The sequence below is a fragment of the Dermacentor albipictus genome, chromosome 8 (assembly GCF_038994185.2).
Source record: "Dermacentor albipictus isolate Rhodes 1998 colony chromosome 8, USDA_Dalb.pri_finalv2, whole genome shotgun sequence".
NCBI classification, from domain to species: Eukaryota; Metazoa; Arthropoda; class Arachnida; order Ixodida; family Ixodidae; genus Dermacentor; species Dermacentor albipictus.
Window position 1 is genome coordinate 67,356,374 of NC_091828.1, and position 23,558 is coordinate 67,379,931.

Genomic DNA, 23,558 nt, shown 5'->3' on the forward strand with positions numbered 1-23,558 from the left:
ACCAGAGATTCCAAAGTATTTTCCTCACATTTCGGCCATTCTGGCAAAGGAAAAGCCCTTGAGACTTGCTAGGCTGAATCTTTAGTATCCTATAGAATTCAATGAAATCCCTCTTTACTGATACATAACTGCAACTCATCAGACACGATAAGAATTCATAAAGCAGGAAAAGGAAGTTCGGGACAATGTCACCACTATCCTCGACATCTTTTCTGGCTCGCCCAGCCTCCTCTCATGGTGGCCACTTTGCCATTGCAGAAGCACAACTTACAGGGGCGCCATTCTGAACACTGCCAAATTCCGCCATAGTAATTTGCCGCCTTGCCGACTCTGACTGGACAATGGGGCAGCAATGCAGTCTCTAATTGGATCATAATGCGAACATGGCTGAAACTGACAGTGCCCAGAACAGCACCCCAGCTCAGCCTAATGTTCCTCTTTCATGTCTGTTTATGGCGACACTCAGCTGACCACAGAAGCTAGCTGCACCGTGCATCTTGCTAATGAATTGTGTGATAAATATGGCATAGGCAGCGTCAACGCTTCTGGAGGCCGATTTCTTTGCATCGCATAGAACTGTTAAAGGAGGCACCATCAAATTTGTAGCTGAGGTTATGTCATCGCCATGGCCAGTATAATTCAGCAATTCCTTTTGCTCAATTTCATTCCTTTCTTTTCTTATCCATTACAAACGACCAGTCGAGTGCCACTCAAACAACAACCGAAACGCAGAAAGGAAATGAATTGGAACAGAATCGTTGCACAGTCACGGCCAAGAAATTACGCAGTCATGCGATGCATATCATATGGCATCTCTATCTCTGCCTAGACTGCCCAATCACCTTCCCGTTCTGCCAACATCCTTAACAAAATAATTAACAAGCTGTTGTGTCTGTTCATCTTTCCCAAGCATGGATACCATACGAGCCAGTTCGTCACATAGGCAAAAAAAGAAGTGTTGAAATGTACATGCAACCTATTCCAACCATAGCTGCCATTCGCTCAGCCAAGAACTACCACAACCTCTGAAGCAGGGTAGTGAAGCCCGGTGCGAAATCAGGCTTGCGATTCACTATTGCATCCTGACATGCAAGAAACAAATGTATTACATCACAGTCAAACTTGTTTTCTTTTCGGTGTTTTTTTTTTTTGCCATTACACGGAGCACAGCAATACCAGTGTTTGAGAAAGATTGTATCGAAGTTCTGAAATTGTATGAATGAGTGTGACAGCAATTTGAAAGATAAGCACGCGTAAGTGAGATCAGCATGTACGTGGGACTCAAGAAAAGGATTCAACACATGTTGGGCTGTGTAAAACAATCGACGACAGCATGGTCCAACTACGTTCTCTTCTACAGGGACAACTGTACATGTGGAGCTGAGAATCAACACTCTGGCAGACCACAGTGCACCTCAAATGATTCTGAATACAGCGTCGATAAAGACAGAAGGCCCACCCATGTGCACTATAATTGCGCATCACAAAGATGCCTTTGCTCCATATTCAATCCTTTGCCAGCTATCATGCCATAGTCACCATCGTCACTTTCCACAGCTGTCATGCTAGTCAGCGTCGTTACAGTGTACTAGAATAGGGGCAGCGTGTTCAGATGGCGGAGCGCGCCACGCACTGCTTTGAAGCCGTGAGCGTAGACAGGTCCCGGATGTATGCGGTGGCGCTGCAGTCGCACAGGCTGTACGGACGCGTTGTCCGTGTGTTGCGGCCGGTTGTAGCGTGCTTCCTCTGAAGGAATTCCTCGAGATTGTCTCATTGGGAGTCACATGCAAAATGATTGCCATTTGTTGGGCGTGTTGGTAAAGTGACTTGGATAGCTTATTAGTGCCAGCGAACAAGGACTAAAGGGAGACGACACCACAATGCGCTAACTTCAACAACTTGATTTTCAGGAAACACCCGCCTATTTAACTGTGCATGGGTTAAATAGGTGGGTGTTTCCTGAAAATCAAGTTGTTGAAGTTAGTGCATTGTGGTGTCGCCTCCCTTCTGTGTTTGTTCGCTGGCGCTAAATATGTTTTTCCATCCAAAAGGACTTTGCGGCTTCTTGAGCCAGTCGACGGCAGATGGGCACTGTGTGACATTGTGCAGCACTTTGGCTCTGTTCGAGTACTTGGAAGGAGAGGGTTTTAAATACCTATTGACATCTAGACTAAGCCAATATAAGTTGTAGAACTTCTTGTGAGGTAGTCGTGCGGATGCAACGATCACCCAACGCCGTCTCAATTTTTTATTGTTGTGAATTGCCCGTCTTTTTATAACTTGGCGAAGGCAATGCAAACAGGGAACACAGAGGTCAGTAAAGATTTTGTATCGCTACTTCATTCATCTGGTAATTCTGACAAGGAAGGGGACGTTGCGTGACTTGATGTGTTAGTTGAAGCTGGAAATCTAACACTGGAAGAGCAGGGCTAAAAAGTACTCCGGCAGAGCACCGGGCTTATGTGGAGAAAAGGAGCGATGACCGCCTCATCCATTATATACGGCAAGGTATGCCACGCAGAAATATTTTACTCGCAACAAATGTGAGGATTACCGCTCTCTAGCAGCAGTCTCAAAGTTAACAAATTTATGACAGGGGAGGATTGCTGTATACCTCCAAGTTGATTTTTGAAGCACCAAAGAAACTTGAGGGAATATATTTACAACCATCTTCAGCAAAGAGGAGCTTTGCAGCGACATCATAATTGATGTCATGATTCTAGTGAAAGCTTTAAATTTAATTGGCTATGCCATAGGCTGCAAATTACATGCTGATGCGTTCACATCAGCAGTTGAGCGTTTTTATGTCCTAACAAGGCTGCAATTTTATGTTAAAGGTCTCAGTCAGTGAAGAGAAGCACAACAAAAAAAGAAATTGCACTTTAAAGTTGGCTGGTGCAACATATGTATGCTGACCCTTGTCTTTTTTATCTGAATGCAGAACTTTTTCTGGTACATTGAAAAAGCAAATTTTTTGAATATGAAATAAGAAATGAATTAAGGAATTCATTTGCGCATATTAATTCCGCTGTAGGTCTCCATTGTTTGGGATGGAATGTACTCGCACCATTTTTTTGTGTTTTGACATACTGTGTCAAGTTTTTCAGAGATCCCTTTTCCTTGGCGTCTTTCCTACCTGTTTGATTCTTCATAGAAATGTAGGATGTCAGTGTGTCTCTTATTCGCTCATGAGCCTGACGTTCGGAAGCACTTCATGATGCAAATGAAAAAAAAAAATTCACGAATAAACTGTACGTGCAAATGTAGTCGTGGCGGGGGATTCGCAAAACGGAATGAAAGAACGAGGGACAAATGTTTATCGCGAAAGAAGGTATATGCCAAGCAGGCAAGCTCTTTGGCTTTGGGCTATGTACATACATATTGTTTTGCCTTCTCTTCTACAACAGCGGCTGAGGAACTAAGCGCTTGATGTTGGGTCGCGGATGCCGCGGCCGCTTTTTTATGAATGCAAACCGCAAAAGAAAATGTGTGCACCTGGAATCCGAGTTGGTTTTAATCACTTCGATGTCCTTTATTACGGTGTTATTTCCAGCCGAGTTTTCCGTCCGAATAATTTCTGGTTACGTGGCAGCATGGCTCAAAACAAATTTAACGGCTTTACGCCACTACTTCGTTGTCTGCGAGACCTTTGCTGTCAGGTTAATAAATCCGTCTAATGGACATTGAGATGCGCTAGGAGTGCACATATAATTCATTTCTTATAGAAGTGAGTTTCGGGGATGCATCTTAACATCCGCCGAACATTTGCATGTTTATTTGACTGCGACAGAAAATGGTTATCAAAATATCAACATGCAGCGCTGGCGCTGCGCCGTACGATCCGTACAGTCCATTAAAACAGTCGATGTTCCTACAGCGCCATCTCGTGCTATCTACATGAAGCGCCTCAGCGGCGAGCACTTCCTGAACACACTGCCCCTATTCTAGTACACTGTAACGTCGTCTCCATGTCTAGCTGTTGAGCTAGATGTCACTGTTTTGGATGGCACTAACGCTTCCTCCAATGTGGAGAGGCAGAATAGTGGAGTTGCCTTCAGGCCGAAATCTGCCATTTCTTAAGTGAATCAATGAATGAATGAACAAGATCAGCCTGTGCTGATCCACTTCTGCGATGAGTCCCACCATGGTTATGTCTACACATGCACAGGTTGCCTGCAAGTGGCAGCACGTCACTGCCCCGTTAGAATGCCTTTAGCAAGGCACAAGGCACAACCAGCGCCAGTATAATTTAACCATTCCATTCCTTTCTTATTCTAGTCAATCCTGGCTAGAAATCCTACTAGCCAATACTGTTGATTACATAGGCCTACCACCACTCGGACTGCTGGCAAAGGTCGTGAAGGAAACCAAACGGAATAGAATTGCTACTTTATTCCAGAGATACTACCTTATACTAGCATCTGTAATGTGTGCCTATGCAAGCCCTTGTGCATACATGGGTACCCCATAGACTCACGTTACGAGCCACACCCCTAACTTGGCAGCCCAAAATTTGTAAAAAAAAAATTTCAATAGAGAAGCAACAGCATTTGGTGCCGCGATGCGACATGCGTGCATTGGCGAATTTTAGCTCGCTGTGTACTTCTGCATGCCGCTACTAGATAGTTAGAGCTGCGCATTGACCTCTGGTGCAATGGTACATCTGGGGACCTGAGGTGTACACAAGTCGAGACTGTGCCAGCACTATTTTGACAAAAAAGGTTTGATCCCCTGTAAGGGCATGCACCTCACCAAAATTGTGAAAAAAAAAGCGTAGCCCTTACATAAGTCTATGCAGTAGTCCCACGCAGCTATGCATTGCAGAAGTGGATAGCATGTCATACATTGCTCAAACAGTTTTCAACCCACGAACATTGCTGAGTCACATCATTAATTTTTACTTTCAAGGTCCTCACACCTCCTCACTCATATTACACTATATTTGTGCAATTTTTATCGCTGCATCAGCATATGTTATCCAATTTTAATGACTACAGTCTCACTTGTTATTAACATTAAAGGGCTCTGCAAAATGCGATTTTGTCACCTACAATACTACGAACAATAAAGTGTCTGCGAAATGCCTAACGCTTTCCCTGTGCCCCAATGAACAGCAGCAGGGGGAATAAGACTCCTTCATCCCTTCAGCAGAAGTGATGAAATTATACAAGTCGCTGGACCAGCTACTTAACAAATGACATCGCCTGGATAAGCAAATGTTTACTGCTGAACTTAAGACTCCATTTTGGATGACACAAGGCTATGGTGACATCAAATCTTGCAAGTCGTACCTTCTCGAGTGTGCAAAGACAGAAAAACGATTCGTTTCAGTAATAGCTACGAGCGAGTCATCAAGAATGACGTCGAAGTACCACGAAGCACCTGTTCGAGGCTGAATGCATTTGACTGCCTCGAGTGAGCCACAATGTCAAAAACTTTGCTTAAAAGGCTCCTCGCCAGGTCTGGCCCTTTTGAGCTCACAAGTACAGTGCGTACAATGCGCATTAATAATTGCATCTGCTAAGTATTACATAGCTACACATTGCAGAAAGAGTTCAAATTTGAAGCCAAATGCCCCTTGCCCTTTCCCTCGCAGGCACCGCGCTCCCAGCTGGAGAGTTGACATTTATAGCGGAAGTGTGCCTAAGCACATGGCCGTGCTGTGACGCCACTCATAGTGTCACGACTTCCAAGAACTGAATGTTCAAGGCAACATCAGTTATTTGTTTAATCTCTCGCTTCAATAACAAAATTAATGGTTAAGGAAAGAATAAAACATATAAACAGAATGTCTGCATGTTTTTGTTTTACTTCATATTGTAGCAAGAGAAATGTACTTCCGTTTTGTCTGCATATTCCCTTGTTGTGCTGTCGCGTGCACAGAGAATGAAATGTCATTTGCTGCCGTGTTCCAGTGCTGCAATCATGCTCTTTCATCCTCTCGCGCCTGCCTCAGTGCTTGCGTTTGTGGCACTGACTTGTACAGCTGATCGGGTGTTCTCGTGGAGAGTACGCAAAATCATCTGCAGCGTGAAACGAGACAAAACAGCAGCTCACGCTCGAGACCGTCACCGGAAGTGTGCCACTCAGCAAAATACGAGAGAAGAAAAAAACAAGAAGGTGGGGCTCGTGATGTATCCGTCATGCGACCCTGCAGCCCCGGTCTGGGAGAATGCAGTAAAGGAATTTCGCTTGCAGAGGCTAGACGGAGCAAGTGGGGAGAGTGTGCATGTTGATGCTCGCCTACTGAAATCATGGGTTCGCAGCTCTTCAATTATTTCTGTCTCTGCTATTAATCAATCAATTTGAAAAATTACCGAGATAGAATGCCCCCTAGAGAACACATAACAAATTCCAGAACATGCCCAAAATTTGTTATGTGGCCTGGTGAGGGGCCCTTTAAGGGAGATGCGGGGCTAAAACCTCAATTTTCGCCGGAAAAACTCAATTTCGAATTTTGCTTATTTTGGAGTCCTAGACGTATAAAGAAGCTCATCAAATAGCTTGGCTGCAATCTGCGCCATAGAAAAGAAAGTGAATTCTATTCTCATGACGGTGGCACACGCTTGCCGTCGACTTACGACACGGCCGCCGAGCAGAGAAGAAACCAAACATGGAGTGAATGCCCACGTAACAGTTTGTTTTTCGTGCACTTTAATCACGGGAGACCTTCCATCGAGAGTACAGCAGGCTGCAAAGTAAAAACTAAAACGAAACGTAAGATTCTGGCTGCAGCGCCCTTGTCTACAAGTGCAGACGAGGGCATTGGACTGCTCTAAAGCTGAAAAAAAAAAAGCCAAGACTTGAAGCAATTGCCGCAGTGCACGTTCCAATTGAAGAGGAGAGTCAAACCTACAGAGCAGACAAGTATTTTTGTTCTTAAAATAAAATTGCGTGTTTCAAAATCTTTGTCATTCTCAGTTTGCACTTTTTTGGGGAACAAAACCCTTTAGGAAAACTATCGTTTCCAAACTGCTTCGCCAAAACCTGCTTTCAGAGTAGCTTCCGGGCTGAAACTTTGTCAGAAGCATGATGAGGTACTTTTTATATTTCTAACTGTTTCTTAACAGACAAAGTCAATACATATTTGACATATAATGACAACAAAACAAATTGAACTTAGTCTCAAAGTGATGACATTGTTTCTTTATGCCTTTGTTATTTCTGAAATGATAGTTTTCCCAAAGTGACATGCCTAACTGGTCCGTATGATAGTCACAACTTCTTTCCTATTTGATCTGTATTGATGAAATTTATAACATGCACTTCAAACAAGATACATAAATCATTATATAAATTTTTATAAATATCTGCGCAGTGCTTCAAATGTTAATTTTCAGCACCGCAGCCCCTCTTATGTGTGTCCCAACATACCCTTCATAAAAAAAAAGCATGCACACAAATTTCTGATGAAACAGGACATCACATATATGTGAGAAAAAATGGAGGGTAGGGGGAATATTTTTGACAAAGTGAGAAACTGCCATACCTTCCAACAAAATGTTGACAAATGATGTGGATGTGCCAAGGTGATATCTTCCTGCATGAAGATGCGCTATCCATCTCTACCTCGCATGCCGTCAATTATGACATAACCTGACTTGATAATCAACGAAAATTAAGCCTGCTCTTGACGTTAACCCAGATGTACTCAACCAAGAAAGACAAAAGAAATAATCCTAAATGACCTATGCACGTTGTACTTTTGCATCCAGCATCGCCAACACATAGAGATCCCACTATAATAATCTACATGCAACAATAGTACGAAACAACGCAAGACATTTCTGCCGTACAGCCATGCAGCATGGCGCAAGAGAATAGGTCATCAGGTGCAAGATTTGCGCAGTTTACGTCCAAGACAGGGTTATAACTACCAGCCATCTTAGAATGTCGAAACCATCAAAAGATCAAACAGGCCATGTTGACTATCATACAAACGATAGTCTTGGGAAGTTCCAAACAAGCCAAAGAAAAATGATCCCACGAACAACGGTCCTGGGCAGCACTATAGACTCCGTCATTGAGGATACTGCTAGTAGTCCGTAAAGTGGGCATAAGTGAGAACAGGAAAGCCAGAGGGTCAACAACCCTGCTATCGGGAATGAACCCAACATAGACCTTGCAGCAAAAAAACAAAAAAATGTTCTACCAAAGCTCTAGTAAGAAAAAAAAAAATGGCAAGCCGACAGCACTTGAAATGGACAAGCAAGAGAGAGCATCCAGACGGACACGGCCATTGCTGAAGATGGCTTTCGATATCCTCGGGCCAAGAAGATGAACTCGCGTAACATGCAGGCTGGTGCATACACCTGACTGGACCGCAACGAGGAAAACAAACAAATGAAAATTTAAAATGCACGCACATTTCACACTGAGAACCTCCAACTTCACCTAACAGCTCACTGCCTAACGAGCCTTGAGAGAGGCAAAAATTTGTACAGATGTTTACAACTTGCCTATCACAGATCACAAAGCACTGTTGGCCACTGCCACGGATAACTACAGACAGAAATGTTTTTCTAGAAGCGCGACAATTAATGCAGCGTGCAAGGTGAACAAAAAAAAAAGAAAGGAGAATGCAACAAGCGGCATGAAGCCTCAACTTCTGAGAAACAGAAATGCTGAAAGAGATTGGCAATTGCAAGCTGTCAGCATTCCGAGCACGGACAAGATAGAACTACAATATTCTGCCATCTCCTCCAGATTCTTTCACATACAGCTGCAAACACACAAGCATGCGGGCACAATGCCCAGGCCCATGGATCAGTATGGCAACCAGGCACTCTGCTCCACCAATATGAAATTCTCTCGCGGATTGAAAATTGTGCCTCGAGCTGGTGCACGTCGACAGTGATGCTTAGCACAAGGCGAAACGCAAACATGAAAAAATGAGCTAATGAAAGTATCAAAAATTACCACCACAGACCCCTCAAAGACACATCCGAGCAATGCAGAGATTATTCAAGGTCACAATTCCATAAACTTCACATCTGGTGCCCCATACCATACTGCATCACACAAGGACTGAAGAAGGAACTTGTACTATGCAATATTTCAATATAAACATGAAACGTGAACACCCTTGGTGCCCATGTACTAAGCAGCATTGCGGGAGGAAATTGTGGATTCACCACCGTCCGAAATTTACTTTAGCCCAGGACTGCTGATGCCTCAAGAAAAAAAAAAAAAAGACGCATCGCAGCATTCTTGCACACGGCTAAAGAAAAATTAAAATATTCATATTTACGAAATTCCACAAAATTGCAACGGCTTCCTGGTCGTGAAAAATAACCCAGCGTGCTATCTTCCACGTCTGGCCAGCAGACGCACAAAGTTGTACAGTTTCCAGCCCCAGGTTACAGGGCACATGCGCAAACACCTGCAAACACTACTTGGTCTTTTTAACGTTTGCTGGCATTGGGTGTGACAAACCGTTCACGTGGCCATTACGCAACGCATCACTGTAAGATAGCTTAGGCTTGTCAGGTGGCCTGCTTCCAATGGGACCAAACTTAGATCCTGCCGTCGTCTGCTCAGCAGCAGTGTACGTCGTCTGTCTGCCAGCCTGTGCAAATCCCGCCCTTAGAGTGTCTGTCAGCTTGGTAGAGTCCTTAGGGCGGTCCTCATCATCACTGGTGAAAGCTTTGTACAGATCCAGACCAAAGTTGATGTCGTTGATGGTCCGATGTGAGGAAGCGGCGCAGTTGGCCGTCGAGCGCTGCGTCTCACTATTTCCCCAGGTCACAGGCTCCGACACAGCAGCGACGTAAGCGACTGTTGGCCTAGCCTTCTGCCTTGCCTCCTGAGACTGTGCCACACGATCTTGTCCTCTAGACCATGCAGAGTTCCTGAACACTTTGTGCTTGGTCTGCGTTCCTCCATTTTGGGTACTCGAGTTCGACTTGCTGACCTCCGGCCATGTCTGCTGTGACAGCTGTTGAACTTGCGAAACAGTCCTGGCAGCAGAGCTTCCCCCTGCGTTCACTCCGTTGGAAAGCACTTTCAAAGGCCTTTCAGGCTGGCTGGAAGGTTGGCTGGCTGGTCGACTTGGACAGTGCTGCGCTGCAAATCGAGGTGCCACTGTCTTCTTCTTGCGTGGCAACCGTGCTTCCGGACCAGTTCCATTTGTTGTCTGCTTGCTTGCACCGACGCATGTCCAACCACCATCATCGTCGTCAAGCAGCATGTTACGGAAGCTAGTTTCCATAGAGCCGAGATTGTCGCCTGCAGCCCCTGCAACAGCTGTGGCACCGGTGGCTCCACACACATCATTTGCAGAGAGACTTGGGTTAGAGTTAAAGCCAAGCGGAGGTCTGCACTGCTGCTGCAGCTGAAGTTCCTGGTGTGGCTGTTCCTTTTGGAGGTGGTTATGACCATAAGTGCTTGGTTGACTGTGCAAGTTCAGCTGCATGCTTGGCTGGGCGACCATCTTTGGCTCCATTTGTGGCTGTCTAGGTGGAAGCTGAGAGGGCAGCTGCTGCTGAGGAAGGTGCTGAGGAAGGTGCTGTGGCAGTCTGTGAGAAGGAACCGACTGAGACCAATGTACTGGCTGCCCATGCTGCTGTAGCTGGCCACTCGGTCGAGCTTGCGCTGGAGGGAAGTGCTGGTATTGGGCGGGACGCCCTGGCGCATGTGGGAGGTATGGTGACCACATTTGCGGGTACTGCTGCTGCCGTTGCGCCTGCGCCTGCGCCTGTGCCTGCGCCTGCTGCAGCTGCTGCTGGTACATTCTGGTGGCTTGCGGCTGGTTCGAAGGGCGTGGCCCTGGTGGCAGTCCTTGCCACCAGCTGGGACTGCCTTGGCTCGAATGCAAGGAAGGAAAGAAGCCCGGCACTCTCGGAGGTGGCGCACCGAAGAGACGGCGGTCTATCGCTGGCACGTAGTAGTTTGGCGGGGCCACTGGCACGTGCCTGGATGGGAACGCCAAGCCTGGCGGTGCCTTGAAACCGTGTGTCGGTGTCGGCTGCACTGGCGGCCGTGGATCGTCCACGGGTGGTCTGTCCAGGAAAGGGTGCTTGGGCCAAAAGCACTTGGCGTGGGGGTTCAAGCCATACTCCTTCTGCAGCTCGAAGCCTTCCAGCTGGTACTTGATGTCCTCCCACTGCATGTTGAACAGGCTGCCCTGGCGAGCACAAGTCGAGACAAACTTCTCCCAGAGTGTCCTGCGAGAGAGTCAGAGACTGGATCAATGACGACGCTGAAATAATTCATGACAATACCCCCTTTAAAAAAAAAACAATGCCTCTGGATCATTTTCTTTCTGTCTTTTTTTTACACGACCAATCTTTCTCATTGACACTCGCACATAAACATGCTGCCATAGTTTTCTTTTTCTTTAAAGCACTATAAATGATAGCACAAGGCAAAAATAAATACATTCTCCAGTCTGCAAAGAGTGCACATACATTTCCTTTTTCCTTCTTTTCTTGACCATACACAATATATTTATATACCCTGTGGCAGATAGCATAATTGTGGTCCTTGAGCTAAATTACTTGGAGCAGCTACTCGCACAAGAGACCTGTGGGGCCTCAAGCGCTCTAGGAAGAAAGGACACAGTACACAGTAGCACAAACAAAACAGGGCATTCATTCTATGCCATCGGCCACAACGAATGGAACATGCCTATGAAATAGGCTAAGGCATCGGGAAAGTTCGACTCACTGTGCAAGGATATCGAGAGAATATGTTCGCCCATGCCAGGACACGAACACCTACCAATTTACACGATTGTAAGTCGACTCATATTTTAAATTTTGAAAATCTGAAGTGGGGGGGGGGGGGTCGACTTACAACCGAAACCAAAACATGACACCGCCAAAAAAGCGAGACCAACGAGATATCAGGGAACTTACAACATAGCTACAATTTTATCTTTGCTCTATGGCCCTACCCATAGTTTTCGCTATCCTGCGCGTTTGTTCGCTTTCAGGAAGGGTTTTTCAACATTTTTCAGAGTTTTACAGCGCACACAACCAATGACACAACACTTATGGAGGGGTGTCGATAATTGATGGAAGTGCCGTTGTTCCATTCGCGGCGGCACTCCCAGAACGGCGGTGCTTGCAGGGAGTATCGATAGTTCATGGAAGAGCAGACATCGCTCACATGTTTCTTTTTCCCTGTAGTTCTTAGTTTGAAGCATTCGACTCGACTGTTGGCTACACGCTACTTCCATGCTTCCTCAGTCGTCATGAGTGCTCCAGGCCCACTAAACATACGGCACTCATTTGCAGCAGCATTCAAGAGGGCTGCCATCCTTTACGCCGAAGAAACAAATCACTGCGCAGCGGGCCGAAAGTTCGATGTTTCTGAATGGACGGTGCGAGAGTGGCAACTGCAGTGAAGCAAAATTTTCACCTGTGACGGCAAGCAAGGAATTTCCCACGTGCCGAAGTCGGGACACTTGCCGGAGCTATAGGCCAAGCTTGCGGTGTATGTCGCTGAAATGTGTCATTGGTTCCTGCCAGTGAAGTGCCACATGGTCATGAAACAAGCCCGGATCTTCGCCTTTTAGCCCTTTGAGGGTCGACTTTTTTTGCCAGATGCGACTGCCCATGGTCGATTTTTTTTATTGCAGATTTCTATACTTAGGGAGTTACTTCGAAAAAAAAATTACCTTAATTTTTCTAGGGTGACCGTAATGTCAGAAAAAATATTTTGAGTTGGTATATCTGTACTGTTCATTCATGAATAACAATAAAAAAGGAAATAAACTTATAGCAATTGAAAATTTTATCTATTGTTATAGTTCAGGGCTTTGAAAATGCACACACGAGAATATTTCGGACGACTCAAATGTTCCTGCTTTTACACTAATGTGTACATCCATAGCATAATCGAACTGCGTAGGTGCGCACACTCAAGAAAACTGTGTCGTTGTGGGCCCACCAAAAAAGCAAACCATGTGACAAACTTCCGCTGATCTTTATCTTATCGCCAACCAGAGGCAATTAGTTTGCGTGAGTCACAGAAAAAAAAAAGCAACAGGAACGCATACACGGCGGCATCCTTCCTATGCGCACCCCTGTGAGCACTAAACGAGCAAGGAACAAGCGGTCGCCCTTTTAGCGATTAATAACGAGATAGCCATCAGTTTTGCAAGCGCAAGAAGCCGAAACTGTCCGCAAAACAAAACCAGAACCACCGCCGCCCACACATGCGCCAATGTGCGAGTGGTAGTATATAGACGCGCGGGAGCAAACTAGCTCTAAAACATTATGCAACGAAAAGTGAGAGTGCTAGGCGCGCAAAGAAAATTCCCTGTATTCCCACATAGTGGCAACACATGACAGAAAAGAAAAAAGTTAGGAAATTGAGGCGCTTTTTAAGCATACAGATGGAACCATAAATATACGGCATCGACCATTTTAGAGTTCATTCGCAGCACCTTATATTTACGTCATTGACCCTCAAAGGGTTAAGGACCTGCTCCGCCATGAGTACAACGAGTACTCACGGCGGAGCAACCCTCAACCCTTAAATGCTGCCCAAGACTGTCAAAGGAGCAATGACAGGATGAGCGTGGCTCATTTACGAGCAACACTTCACATATTTCTTGAAAAAAAAAATTGGAAAGGGCGCAGATACAGGTGCGCCCAACGGCTAGTGTCCATGGGCCATTGTGACTCATGGAACGCCATTGCCAACATTGCACTAAGCATAAATAAAGACTGCGGATTTCAAAAGCCACAAAAGAGAGCAGGGTAACTGCAGCCACATTATATGAGGCTGCAGCTACCCTGCTCAATGCAGCAGAATAATATTTGGCTTACATGCTCATGGCAGCATTGTCTAAACATTGAAAATGCTTTGTTACAGTGTTCAAAAAGTGTTGCAGTGTCCCTTTAAAGAGTCCCCACATGTCTTTCTCCCACAATGACCACAAACAAAGCAAGTATAAACACCTACCGGCAGTCACCAATGGAGCACAGTGAGACGGGGTCCCCGACGACGACAACCAGTGACTGTGCTCGTGTCAGAGCCGTGTTGAGCAGCTTGGCATCCGAGAGGAATCCGAAGTTGAGGGCAGTCTTAAAGGGCGTCGTCTGCTCCAGGTGCACGCAGGTGGCACGCGTACGAACCGTGCTCAGAACCACAGCGCGGAACTCCTTGCCTGCAGGGTGAGGCACCAGTCAGCAACGCGTCTCAACTGTTCGCTTACACCCTAGGTGCGCACACCTGGAATAGCATGCACCGTTATATGATCGGCCAGCGGGGGTTACTGACCATCTAGCCTCTTCTGCACCACAGCGACGAATCGCTTCGTGAAGCTAACAACGCGTCCACTTCGGACAGACCCGCGGGGGACAGCGGGGAGAGACATGCTTGGCAGATCGAGTGTTGTTTGTTGGTTCACTGTCGCCGTCACCAATGATGGGAGCAAGAAAAGGGTGTTCTATGGTGTTTCCTCATGGACTCCGGTAACCGCCACAGTCGTTTGACTGACAGTCCAGCTAATTGCTGGGTCATCCCAAGAACCAAGGCGCGCCAGTTTGAGTCAAGCGTAACAATCCGTCTACAAAGCTCCCCTCCTTTCTGTGTGTTCAGTGAACAAAGATACGGCGGTGACTAAGTGAACCCTTGCCCTCAAACGCAGATCCTTTGGCAGCTTTGAATGCTACTATTGGACAAACGTGGGACGGCAGATTTCCCTGGCCTAGGGGTCTAGGGAGGACAGGGGGGGTTTAAGCGGACTTTTTTGGCTACTCAGTGTGCTTCAATTCAGTCATGCTGGACTGTTGTAGTGCAACGTTCTCCATGCCTCATGTAGATATTGTAAATAAACCCAGCACTCCTCGTTTTTGATGAGAACATGTTCCTCCCTTCAACAACGTCCTTAGCGTGGATAAGTCAGAGAACGGCATGAGCCAGCTACCCCTTTTGATATGCCCGACCCCAACTCTTACAGCACTTATTTTTACATCCCAAAGAAGCATACGGTGAAAAGGACAGAACACTTATGGGAAGAACAGCAAAGGCAAGAGAGAAACCGCCCGCTCGCCTCAGAGTGGTTTAGGGAACCTTTAAATATTGTTACGAGAAAATTTCCATTTAGATATATTTACAAGTTGTAAGCAGAAAAAGAAACCAAGAAGGCATTGAAGTAGTACTACTCCAAATAGTACAACTGGTAGTATATACCATATTTACTCACATAATGATCGCACTCGCGTAATGATCGCACCCCTGAATTTTGTTGTCAAAATTCTTTTTTTTTTATTTCCCGTGTAATGATTGCACCCCGAACTTGCCGCAGTGATATGTTGTGTGCCAAGTCTAGTTAATAATGATCGCGCTATCTGTCTAATGCTACGTGAACAACACTTCAAGACAAACCAAGCGGTCTGCACGCACCAAATATTCTTAAGCAGATGCCCCATTTCATTCCTTTCATCATTTTCCACACTTCCATGACAAAACAAAAAAGCTACAACGAAACTTGCCTTTATTATGTGTAAGCTTTATAATGGTTGTGGTCCACAACAACAACAAAAAAAGGCACCTTTCGATTCTTCTCGTCTGCACTTGTGGGCACGCAACAAATCGCGAGTGGCAATGATAGCAGCCACGTTAACACTGATACGTCAGAAGTGTACCCTATTCATACGCCGGGGCTTGTAACACAGCTAAGATATTCGCCCACCCTTAACGGAAATGTGCCGTATTAGGATCGTAGTGAAGACAAATGCCACAGTTTCCGCAGCATGCTCGCCATGTGTTCCTATGTTACTGGCAGCTAAGCGCGCCCATCTGTTTCTGTCCCCTCAAAGTGGACATGGCTACATAATTGCCGCAAACTTGCCGATATTAACAATATTATTCATTATTGATATGGAAGAAACTGTTTTAATGCACATAATGCACTCACGAGAAGAAAAAAAAATCGCGTTCAGTGGGTTTGGCTTGCTCTGCCGGCTGCCGTTTTTGTTTTGGTGTCCCGCACTACATACAGCGGCAGCCGCCTATATGTTGACCTGTTGTCATCCTGGATTAATGTTTTTTTTTCTTGCGGGAAATTTAACCCGCGTAATGATCACACCCCTGAATTTGCATCAATTTCATTTTACAAAAAAAAAGTTCGATCATTATACAGGTAAACACATTAACCATTTCCAATGGAGTCTGGCAAGGGGCCCTTTAACTTCTGCTTGATCATTTGACTATCCCTACGATGTGCCTCTGTGGGCTGCCTATTGCAAACAGCAGCAGTTATAACATCCTTGCAAAATTCAGCACCTGACATGCAAAAGTGGCCAGGTACTTCACGCAATTTATATTTTTCACTTTCCACTCATACAGTGCCTCCCAAAAAATTATTATTATTATACAATTAATTACTAATATTATAATTATAAATTATTATAATTATAATTATAAATTATTAGATAAACAAAATGTATTGCTGTCTAATATGCACTATCTCCAATAAAGAATTTTTAACATTTATTGAACAGATGCCCCACAACAAAAATTTCAGTGCAAGCACTACAATTTTGCGTGCCGAGCTGCTGCCACCAATGTTCTGGGCTGGCTTGTGTCGTCATCACCTTCACAGTCGAAATCTTAACAAAAAAGCAGCATCTTCAGACTCACTGCTGCTTGATCCATCAATAAAATCAGCCGCAGGCACAGCGGAGTCGCTGTGCTGCTATTTGCAATCGGCAGCCCACACAGGCACATTGCTGGGAGAGTCAAATGATCGAGCAGAAGTTATCAAACTTAAAATGAGCTAAAACTTCATTTGCATGCGTCTCAGGATCCCATGGTTGAATAAGTAGTGACCAAGACCGATCACAATGCTTCTTCCCGCATTTACCCCTGCAAGGCTTGCCGAAAAGACCGCAAGAAACGAACTTGAGAGACAGAAAGGTTTTCTTTTTATGAGATCCCTTCGTGGCAAAACACAACTCCTCAAGGTGCTCCTTCAACTAAGGTGAGACCAATGCATGCATACCTTGAACGTTGGCAACACTCTCGACTCGGACTTGGGACAGCTTGTATTTCCGTAGCTCCATACGAATGCACTGTACCTGCAATGACAGAAGGGGGCCCCTCCATTTCTCATCCTTCTGGCCACAACCTGTAGCTCAGCAAACAACCAACTGCCCTATTTCACACATTACTTCTGATACCTGTTTCGTGTTGTTCACGTAAAGAATGCGATCGAGCCAAGTGTCAGTCAACACAGAACGCCGTTGCTTTATTTGCTCCACTATATATACGTTGTGGGTAGGAGAGGGAACACGTTTGAGATAGCTTTCGAGGGCATGTTCGTTGGTTCGATCGTTAGTGGGCATGCGCAGTAATGCCGAGTTGAACATGATGTGCATGTCTTTATAAGACACGATACATCCTCGTTTCTGTAAAAACACGAAAGTGAAAATATTATCGAACGGTATTACGAAGGGTTACGAACATTGCTTAAAATTGCTGTCGTATTGGAGGCGCTGTGGCGGTCTTCTTTGCCGTGTTGATCTCCTCAAAAGCGGACTTGTCTCATTTGATATCGCCGGTGCACCTCCGTTTGACGACGTATGTTCGTTTACAATGCCGTCGTTGTCGCTTTCGTCGTCCGTGGAATCTCCGGTAGATGACTCCATGCTGAAAGGTTCGGCTGTCGCAAGAAGGTGCTGCCGGTTCCGACGTAGAATTTTGCCGTCTTCTGTCTCTACTCGGTAGGACCTTGGTTGCTCCGCTCGCATCACTCTGGCTTTGGTATCCCATCGGTCTCCGCGCACTCGCACGACTTGTCCTTTCCGTAAAGGAGCCAGGGAGCGTCTCGGCTGTTCCGTCTGTCGATGCTTCCTCACGGACGTGCTGGGTACTTCCGTAAAATCCGGCAATGGCGTTCGAAGCCGTCGACCAAATAGCAGTTCACCCGGCGATCTGCCGTCTTCCAGCGGACATGACCTGTAGCTGAGCAATCCGAGCCAGAAGTCCTCTCTTCCTTCGGTTGTCTTTTTAAGGATTCTTTTTACCACCTGAACCCCTTTCTCGGCCAAGCCATTTGAGCGTGGAAACCGCGGGCTTGAAGTGACATGCTTGAAATCATATCTTTCTGAAAAGAGCAGAAACTCGCGGCTGGAGAATTGCGGTCCGTTGTCAGTGCACACTTCTTTTGGTATGCCGTGTCTAGCAAATATTGCGCTTAGTTTATCAATCACACCGGCTGCTGACGTGTCCTGCAACTGCTCAACCTCGGGAAAATTAGACAACGCATCATACGCACAAAGATACGATTTTCCAGCGTACTGGAAGATGTCAACACCAATCCTACACCAGGGATGCGCAGGCACTGGGCGGATAAGAAAGGGTTCGCTGTGTTGCTTGTAAGCGTGCTTCTGGCATACTGAGCATTTTTTAATCACATTTTCGACATCAGTGTTCATACCGGGCCAGAAAACCAAACGACGCGCACGTTCTTTGCACTTATTTAGTCCCATGTGGCCTTCATGGATTCTTCTTAACATCTCTTGGCGCATGCTGGTTGGCACCACGACCTTGCACCCTTTTAGTAGCACCCCGCTTACGGCTGACAGTTCACTTTCGAAATGCTTAAGCCGTCCCTGCACAGGTTGGTTCTTCTGAAGGCACGTGACGACACTATGCAAGTAGCTGTCATTTCGCGTTTCTTTTGATAGGCGCTCTAACGTGGCATCGCTTACAAGTGACGATACAACACCTACGGCGTGAATCTCGATGTCTTCTTCTGCTTCATCCTTTTGCGGTTTTCCTACAGAGGCACGCGACAGCAGGTCTGGCAGCACGAACTGCTTTCCTGGAACAAAATGCAGAGTGAAATTGTATTTCAGTAAACGTAGAAAGAAGCGCTGCAGTCTCGGGGGCATGTCAGCAATTGCCTTTTGCGAAATATTGATCAGGGGGCGGTGGTCTGTTTCGAGGATGACCGTGCGTCCATACACAAAATGGTGAAATTTCTCGCACCCGTATACCACAGCCAACGCCTCCTTCTCAATCTGTGAATATCGTTTTTGAGTTTCGGTAAGTACTCGCGAAGCATACGCAACAGGTTTCCAAGCGTCCCCGTAACGCTGTAGCAATGCTGAGCCGATGCCATTTTGCGATGCATCCGAAGCTATTTTAGTGTCACGCATCGGGTCGAAGATAGCCAGAACTGGCTGGCTACTTAAGGTTGCACAGATATGGTTCCATTCTGTGGCATGGTTATCGGTCCAATCGAAAACACTGTCTTTTCTTATCAGGTCTCGGAGTAACTTAGTTTTTTCTGCGAGGGCCGGTACAAACTTCGCGAAATAGTTGACGACACCTAGCATTCTATGAACTCCTTTCTTGTCCCTCGGTGGTGGTAGATGTAGAACCGATTCGACAGAATCAGGGCTTGGCCGTATGCAGTTTTCGGAAATAACATCGCCAAGAAAAGAAATTTCTGGCACGCCAATTTCACATTTTGAAGCATTGAATGTTAACCCGGCCTTACGCGCGGACTGAAGGACAGCTCGTAGCCTTTCGTCGTGCTCTTTTCTTGAAGAGCCCCATACTAGGATGTCGTCGACGTACACACATACACCAGGAATTCCGTCAAAGATCTCGTTCATGTACCTTTGAAATACTTCGGATGCTGACGCTATGCCGAAAGGAAGCCTGAGGAAACGATAACGCCCAAACGGGGTCGAAAACGTGCAGATTCTGGATGTTTCTTCATGTAACGGTATTTGATGAAATCCAGATTTGGCGTCTAGTCGTGAAAAATATCGTGCTCCCGCAAGCTCGGCTTCTATGTCATCGCGACGAGGCATCTGTAAGTGCTCCCGCTTGAGACCTTCATTAATTTTCCTAGGATCCATGCATATACGTAGCTGACCGTCCTTCTTCTTGACGATAACTAACGGACTTACCCAGTCTGTTGGCTCTTCCACCTTGGCAATGATGCCTGCCTTGAGCATCCGGTCGAGTTCAGCCCGCAGTGGTTTCAGCAGCGCCAGGGGTACTCGTCTAGCCATCTGGACCGTAGGTACGGCGTCTTGTCGCAACACCATTTTGTGCAGCCGCTGAAGGCATCCGGTGCCGGTGAAGACGTCGTTGTATTCCTGCATGAACTCTGTAGTTCCCTTTGTCGTCATTGCATCAACCGACCTGACGAAGAGCCCCAGGCGCTCGCTTGCTTCGAGACCAATAATCGCGCGCCCCTTCTTTACAAGGAAGAAGTCGACTTCAGTCGCCGTCTTGCCAACTGTGACCTTCAATCTGGCTACCCCGAAGTGCTTGATGATTCCTCCCCTATAGGAGCGTAGCACTGCATTACTTTCTCTTATTTGTGCCGCGGGCTGTAATGCGCGGTACATACCATACGGCAGAAGGTTCGCTTGTGCGCCGGTGTCCACTTTCAAGTTGATGCGCTTGCTGCCGACTAGTGCTTCTACTACCCAGTCACGATGGCTTTTGACAGTATCTACCGATACGTTGAGAATCGTGAAGTCTTCGTCGGCGTTGACTTCTGCCACTTGCCTGTTGCTCTTGCATTGCACCGCAAAATGGTTCTTGCCTCCGCATCGTCTACAGGTGCGTCCAAACGCCGGACAATTCCTCAAGCCGTGCTCCCGACCACACCTACTGCATTTAAATACTGGGGATGCAACAGTTTCCTTTGGCCTTGCTTGGATATGGTCAACTTGGCGCTGTTCCCGTGCCCAAAGTTGATTTTGTGCATCTGACAACTCGGCGGATTTGCACACCTGCTCAGCTTTCGTCAGTGTCAATTCCTTGTCTCTTAGCAGCTTCTGGCGCACTTTGTCGTCGCTCGTTCCAAATACAATTTGGTCACGGATCATTGAATTTTCCATTACGCCGAAGTTGCACGATTTCGCCAGGTGCCTCAGGTCCCTTGCGAATGGTTCAAAGGGCTCACCTTCTGCTTGGACTCGTCTTCGAAATAGGTACCGCTCATGTATTTCATTCACCTGCGCTGCGCAGTACTCATCGAATTTCTTGATGACGGTCGCATAGTCCATTCTTTCGGCGTCTTCAGTGAAAGTGAAGTTGTTGTAGATTTCCAACACATCTTCACCTCCCAAACTGAGCAGTAGGGCAGTCTTCGTGCTATCATCCCGAGGCTTGTCTCTTGGCACCGAGGCTGCTAGGAAAAGCTCGAATTTTTGCTTAAAAAGCTTCCATTGTTTGGCAATGTCGCCACTCAGGCGTAACGGTTCAGGAGGCTTTAAGAATTCCATCACGGGTGGCGGCGCACTTCTGACACCATGTTTCGTGTTGTTCACGTAAAGAATGCGATCGAGCCAAGTGTCAGTCAACACAGAACGCCGTTGCTTTATTTGCTCCACTATATATACGTTGTGGGTAGGAGAGGGAACACGTTTGAGATAGCTTTCGAGGGCATGTTCGTTGGTTCGATCGTTAGTGGGCATGCGCAGTAATGCCGAGTTGAACATGATGTGCATGTCTTTATAAGACACGATACAATTTCATATTTCAATTTCAATACAATACAACCACAATATTGTCATAGGAAAATAAGCAGAAGGAGTGCGTTCGCACACATAGTGCACGCAAGGTATAAGAGGCCCAGTGGCATACAATATGGTGGACACCAACAAAGCAGGCATGTGCCACTTCATAATAATTTCGATCAGCACATTTTCATTCCTGCAACAGATTAACAGTGGTTAGACGATAAATTTCCACAGCACAATACTTTCTGGCTTTCGACATGTCAACCGGGTACTGTGCACCACTAGAATTATACAGAAAAGGCCAAAATTAGAGGTCATACACTTGAACCACAATATAAGAAGTCTTTACATTGAAATTAGGCCTTTTATGCAAATAAATACAGTAGCCGTAGATTTTTCTTACTTGGAAGGGGCCACGGAATTTTCTAAATTATTGGGCAATATGGAAAAAAAAAACTCACCTCCATTGCATCTTGTGGAAAGTGGATGTACAGCAAAGCTGGTATGGATGTTACACAAGCACCAAGTGGTGTATGTCACACGCGCATGCACGTGTACAGAAGTGCAGCACACATCCTCATTATTCTAGGCCTCCTGCCAAGTGCAAGTGCCTTAGTGAAATAAATTAATGTTTAAAAGTAAATTGCATCAGAAATTGCGTAAAGTACCACTTACACACAAGCTGCAGACATGACAGCCTCAGGATGTTATTCGAATATACGAGAACACAAATCTGTTACGCGGAAACTGAAAGACAAAGCTCTTTTCTAGCTGTCGTTAGAGGTCTGAGTGGCCGCGGCCACCAGGGGGCAGTACCTTCGGCACAGCACACATCCTCATTCTTGTAGGCCCTCTGCCTAGCGGAAGTGAGTCATTGAATTAACTGATTTTCTCAAAGCAAAATGTGTCAGAAAATTCGTCAAGTATGACTTACACACAACCTACAGACACAATACCATCGGGTTGTAATCCGAATACAGTTGCACCTCGCAATAACGGAAACGGCGGGGAACACGAAAATTCGCTTTCACGGGAATTTCGTTGTTGCGAAATCAGACAGCACTGACAGGTAATGCGTCGCAGCACGAAACTTTCCCGTCACTATTCAGTTAGCCTACTTTGGCAAGCTTGCGAGGATAAAGAACCACATTGCCGACATTACAAAGTGTGCCGCATGCGTCGATCAGCAATGGCAGCACTGCCGTGGAGCAGTACTCTCGGTCAATTGCTTTTCAGAGATCTGATCCCTTTTGCGAGATATTGCATAACTCTGCACCAGGCGCAGAGCAACACCACTCCACACATGCAGCAGCATTTCTCCAACGCACGCTGTTACCCATAGGCATCGACGCGTCCAATGCCAAGCGCGAAAGTGATTGTATCTCACATATTTGAGGGCAATTGATCGAGATTATGGCCGAGATTACGACACGATTGAGATTACGGCCGCCATTTTTGTAAACAACAATGACTGCGTCCGCTCAAGTGTGATGTAGCAAATCATAGCCGAGCACATTTTGGAGCCTGCGAGCCTTGCACGAATAGGTAATATGCGGGGTTACGTTCCAGTAAATTTCGTTAATGCGGAATCGTAGAACAGAAACATTTCATTGCGGAGAGGTACGAGATGCATTGACTCCTATGGCTGTTCACCGGGGATACAAAAATATTTCGTTAACACGAGATTTTCGTTGTCGCGAGATTTCATTATTGTGGGTTTCGACTCTACATGAGAAAACATAATTCTGTTATGCAGAAACTCAAACACCAACTTCTTTTCCAGCTGCCATGTTTTAGGCGAGCACGCCACGAAAAATCCTGAACAGCTAGAGGCTCACAGCTTCGCTGTAAAAGCAAACTTGAATGAGAAGAAAAAATCATTTTGTTGAATTTCAATAGGCGACGAAAGGTAGGGTATCACGCTGTGTCAACGTCATCTTCACGTCGGCGGGTGCGAAGCGAAGCCAGGAAAAAAAAATACATTGTTACAGCGCAGCAAATTATCGCATGGTGACAGTGTGGTACTTCTTTTGCGGAAAGTAATCAACCACGACATGCTTAAATTGCCGGATACTATTATATTATTGCGATAGCAATTATATGAAC

At 46.1% G+C, this 23,558-nt stretch overlaps 2 protein-coding genes across 4 annotated transcripts in view; both read right to left on the reverse strand.

Annotated features, from left to right (window-relative positions):
* Nucleotides 1–6,637: 6,637 nt before the first annotated feature.
* Nucleotides 6,638–23,558, reverse strand: part of Helz (Helicase with zinc finger) — an 88,032-nt gene continuing 71,111 nt past the window's right edge. For all 3 annotated transcript variants that reach the window (XM_065447445.2, XM_065447446.1, XM_065447447.2), the window contains exons 18-20: nt 16,961–17,036; nt 13,915–14,119; nt 6,638–11,165 (exon numbers count right to left, since the gene is read on the reverse strand). In XM_065447445.2, the coding sequence (XP_065303517.1) occupies nt 9,392–11,165; nt 13,915–14,119; nt 16,961–17,036 (2,055 nt within the window). In that variant the 3' untranslated portion in view covers nt 6,638–9,391. The remainder of the gene's footprint in view (nt 11,166–13,914; nt 14,120–16,960; nt 17,037–23,558) is intronic.
* LOC139048804 (uncharacterized) lies at nt 17,203–21,858 on the reverse strand. The gene is made up of 2 exons (XM_070523541.1): nt 19,884–21,858; nt 17,203–18,784 (listed from the first exon to the last, which is right to left on the reverse strand). The coding sequence occupies exons 1-2, from the start codon at nt 21,438–21,440 to the stop codon at nt 18,740–18,742; spliced, it is 1,602 nt and encodes a 533-aa protein (XP_070379642.1). The 5' UTR covers nt 21,441–21,858; the 3' UTR covers nt 17,203–18,739.

What these genes read in the sequence shown, in the direction of transcription:
- LOC139048804 (XM_070523541.1), bottom strand. Translation starts at nt 21,440, where the DNA reads ATGCACATCATGTTCAACTCGGCATTACTGCGCATGCCCACTAACGAT. An exon ending in TGGAAGAGCCAACAGACTGG is followed by an intron (nt 18,785 to 19,883) that starts GTAAGTCCGTTA and finishes ATTTTGTTCCAG; the next exon opens with GAAAGCAGTTCGTGCTGCCA.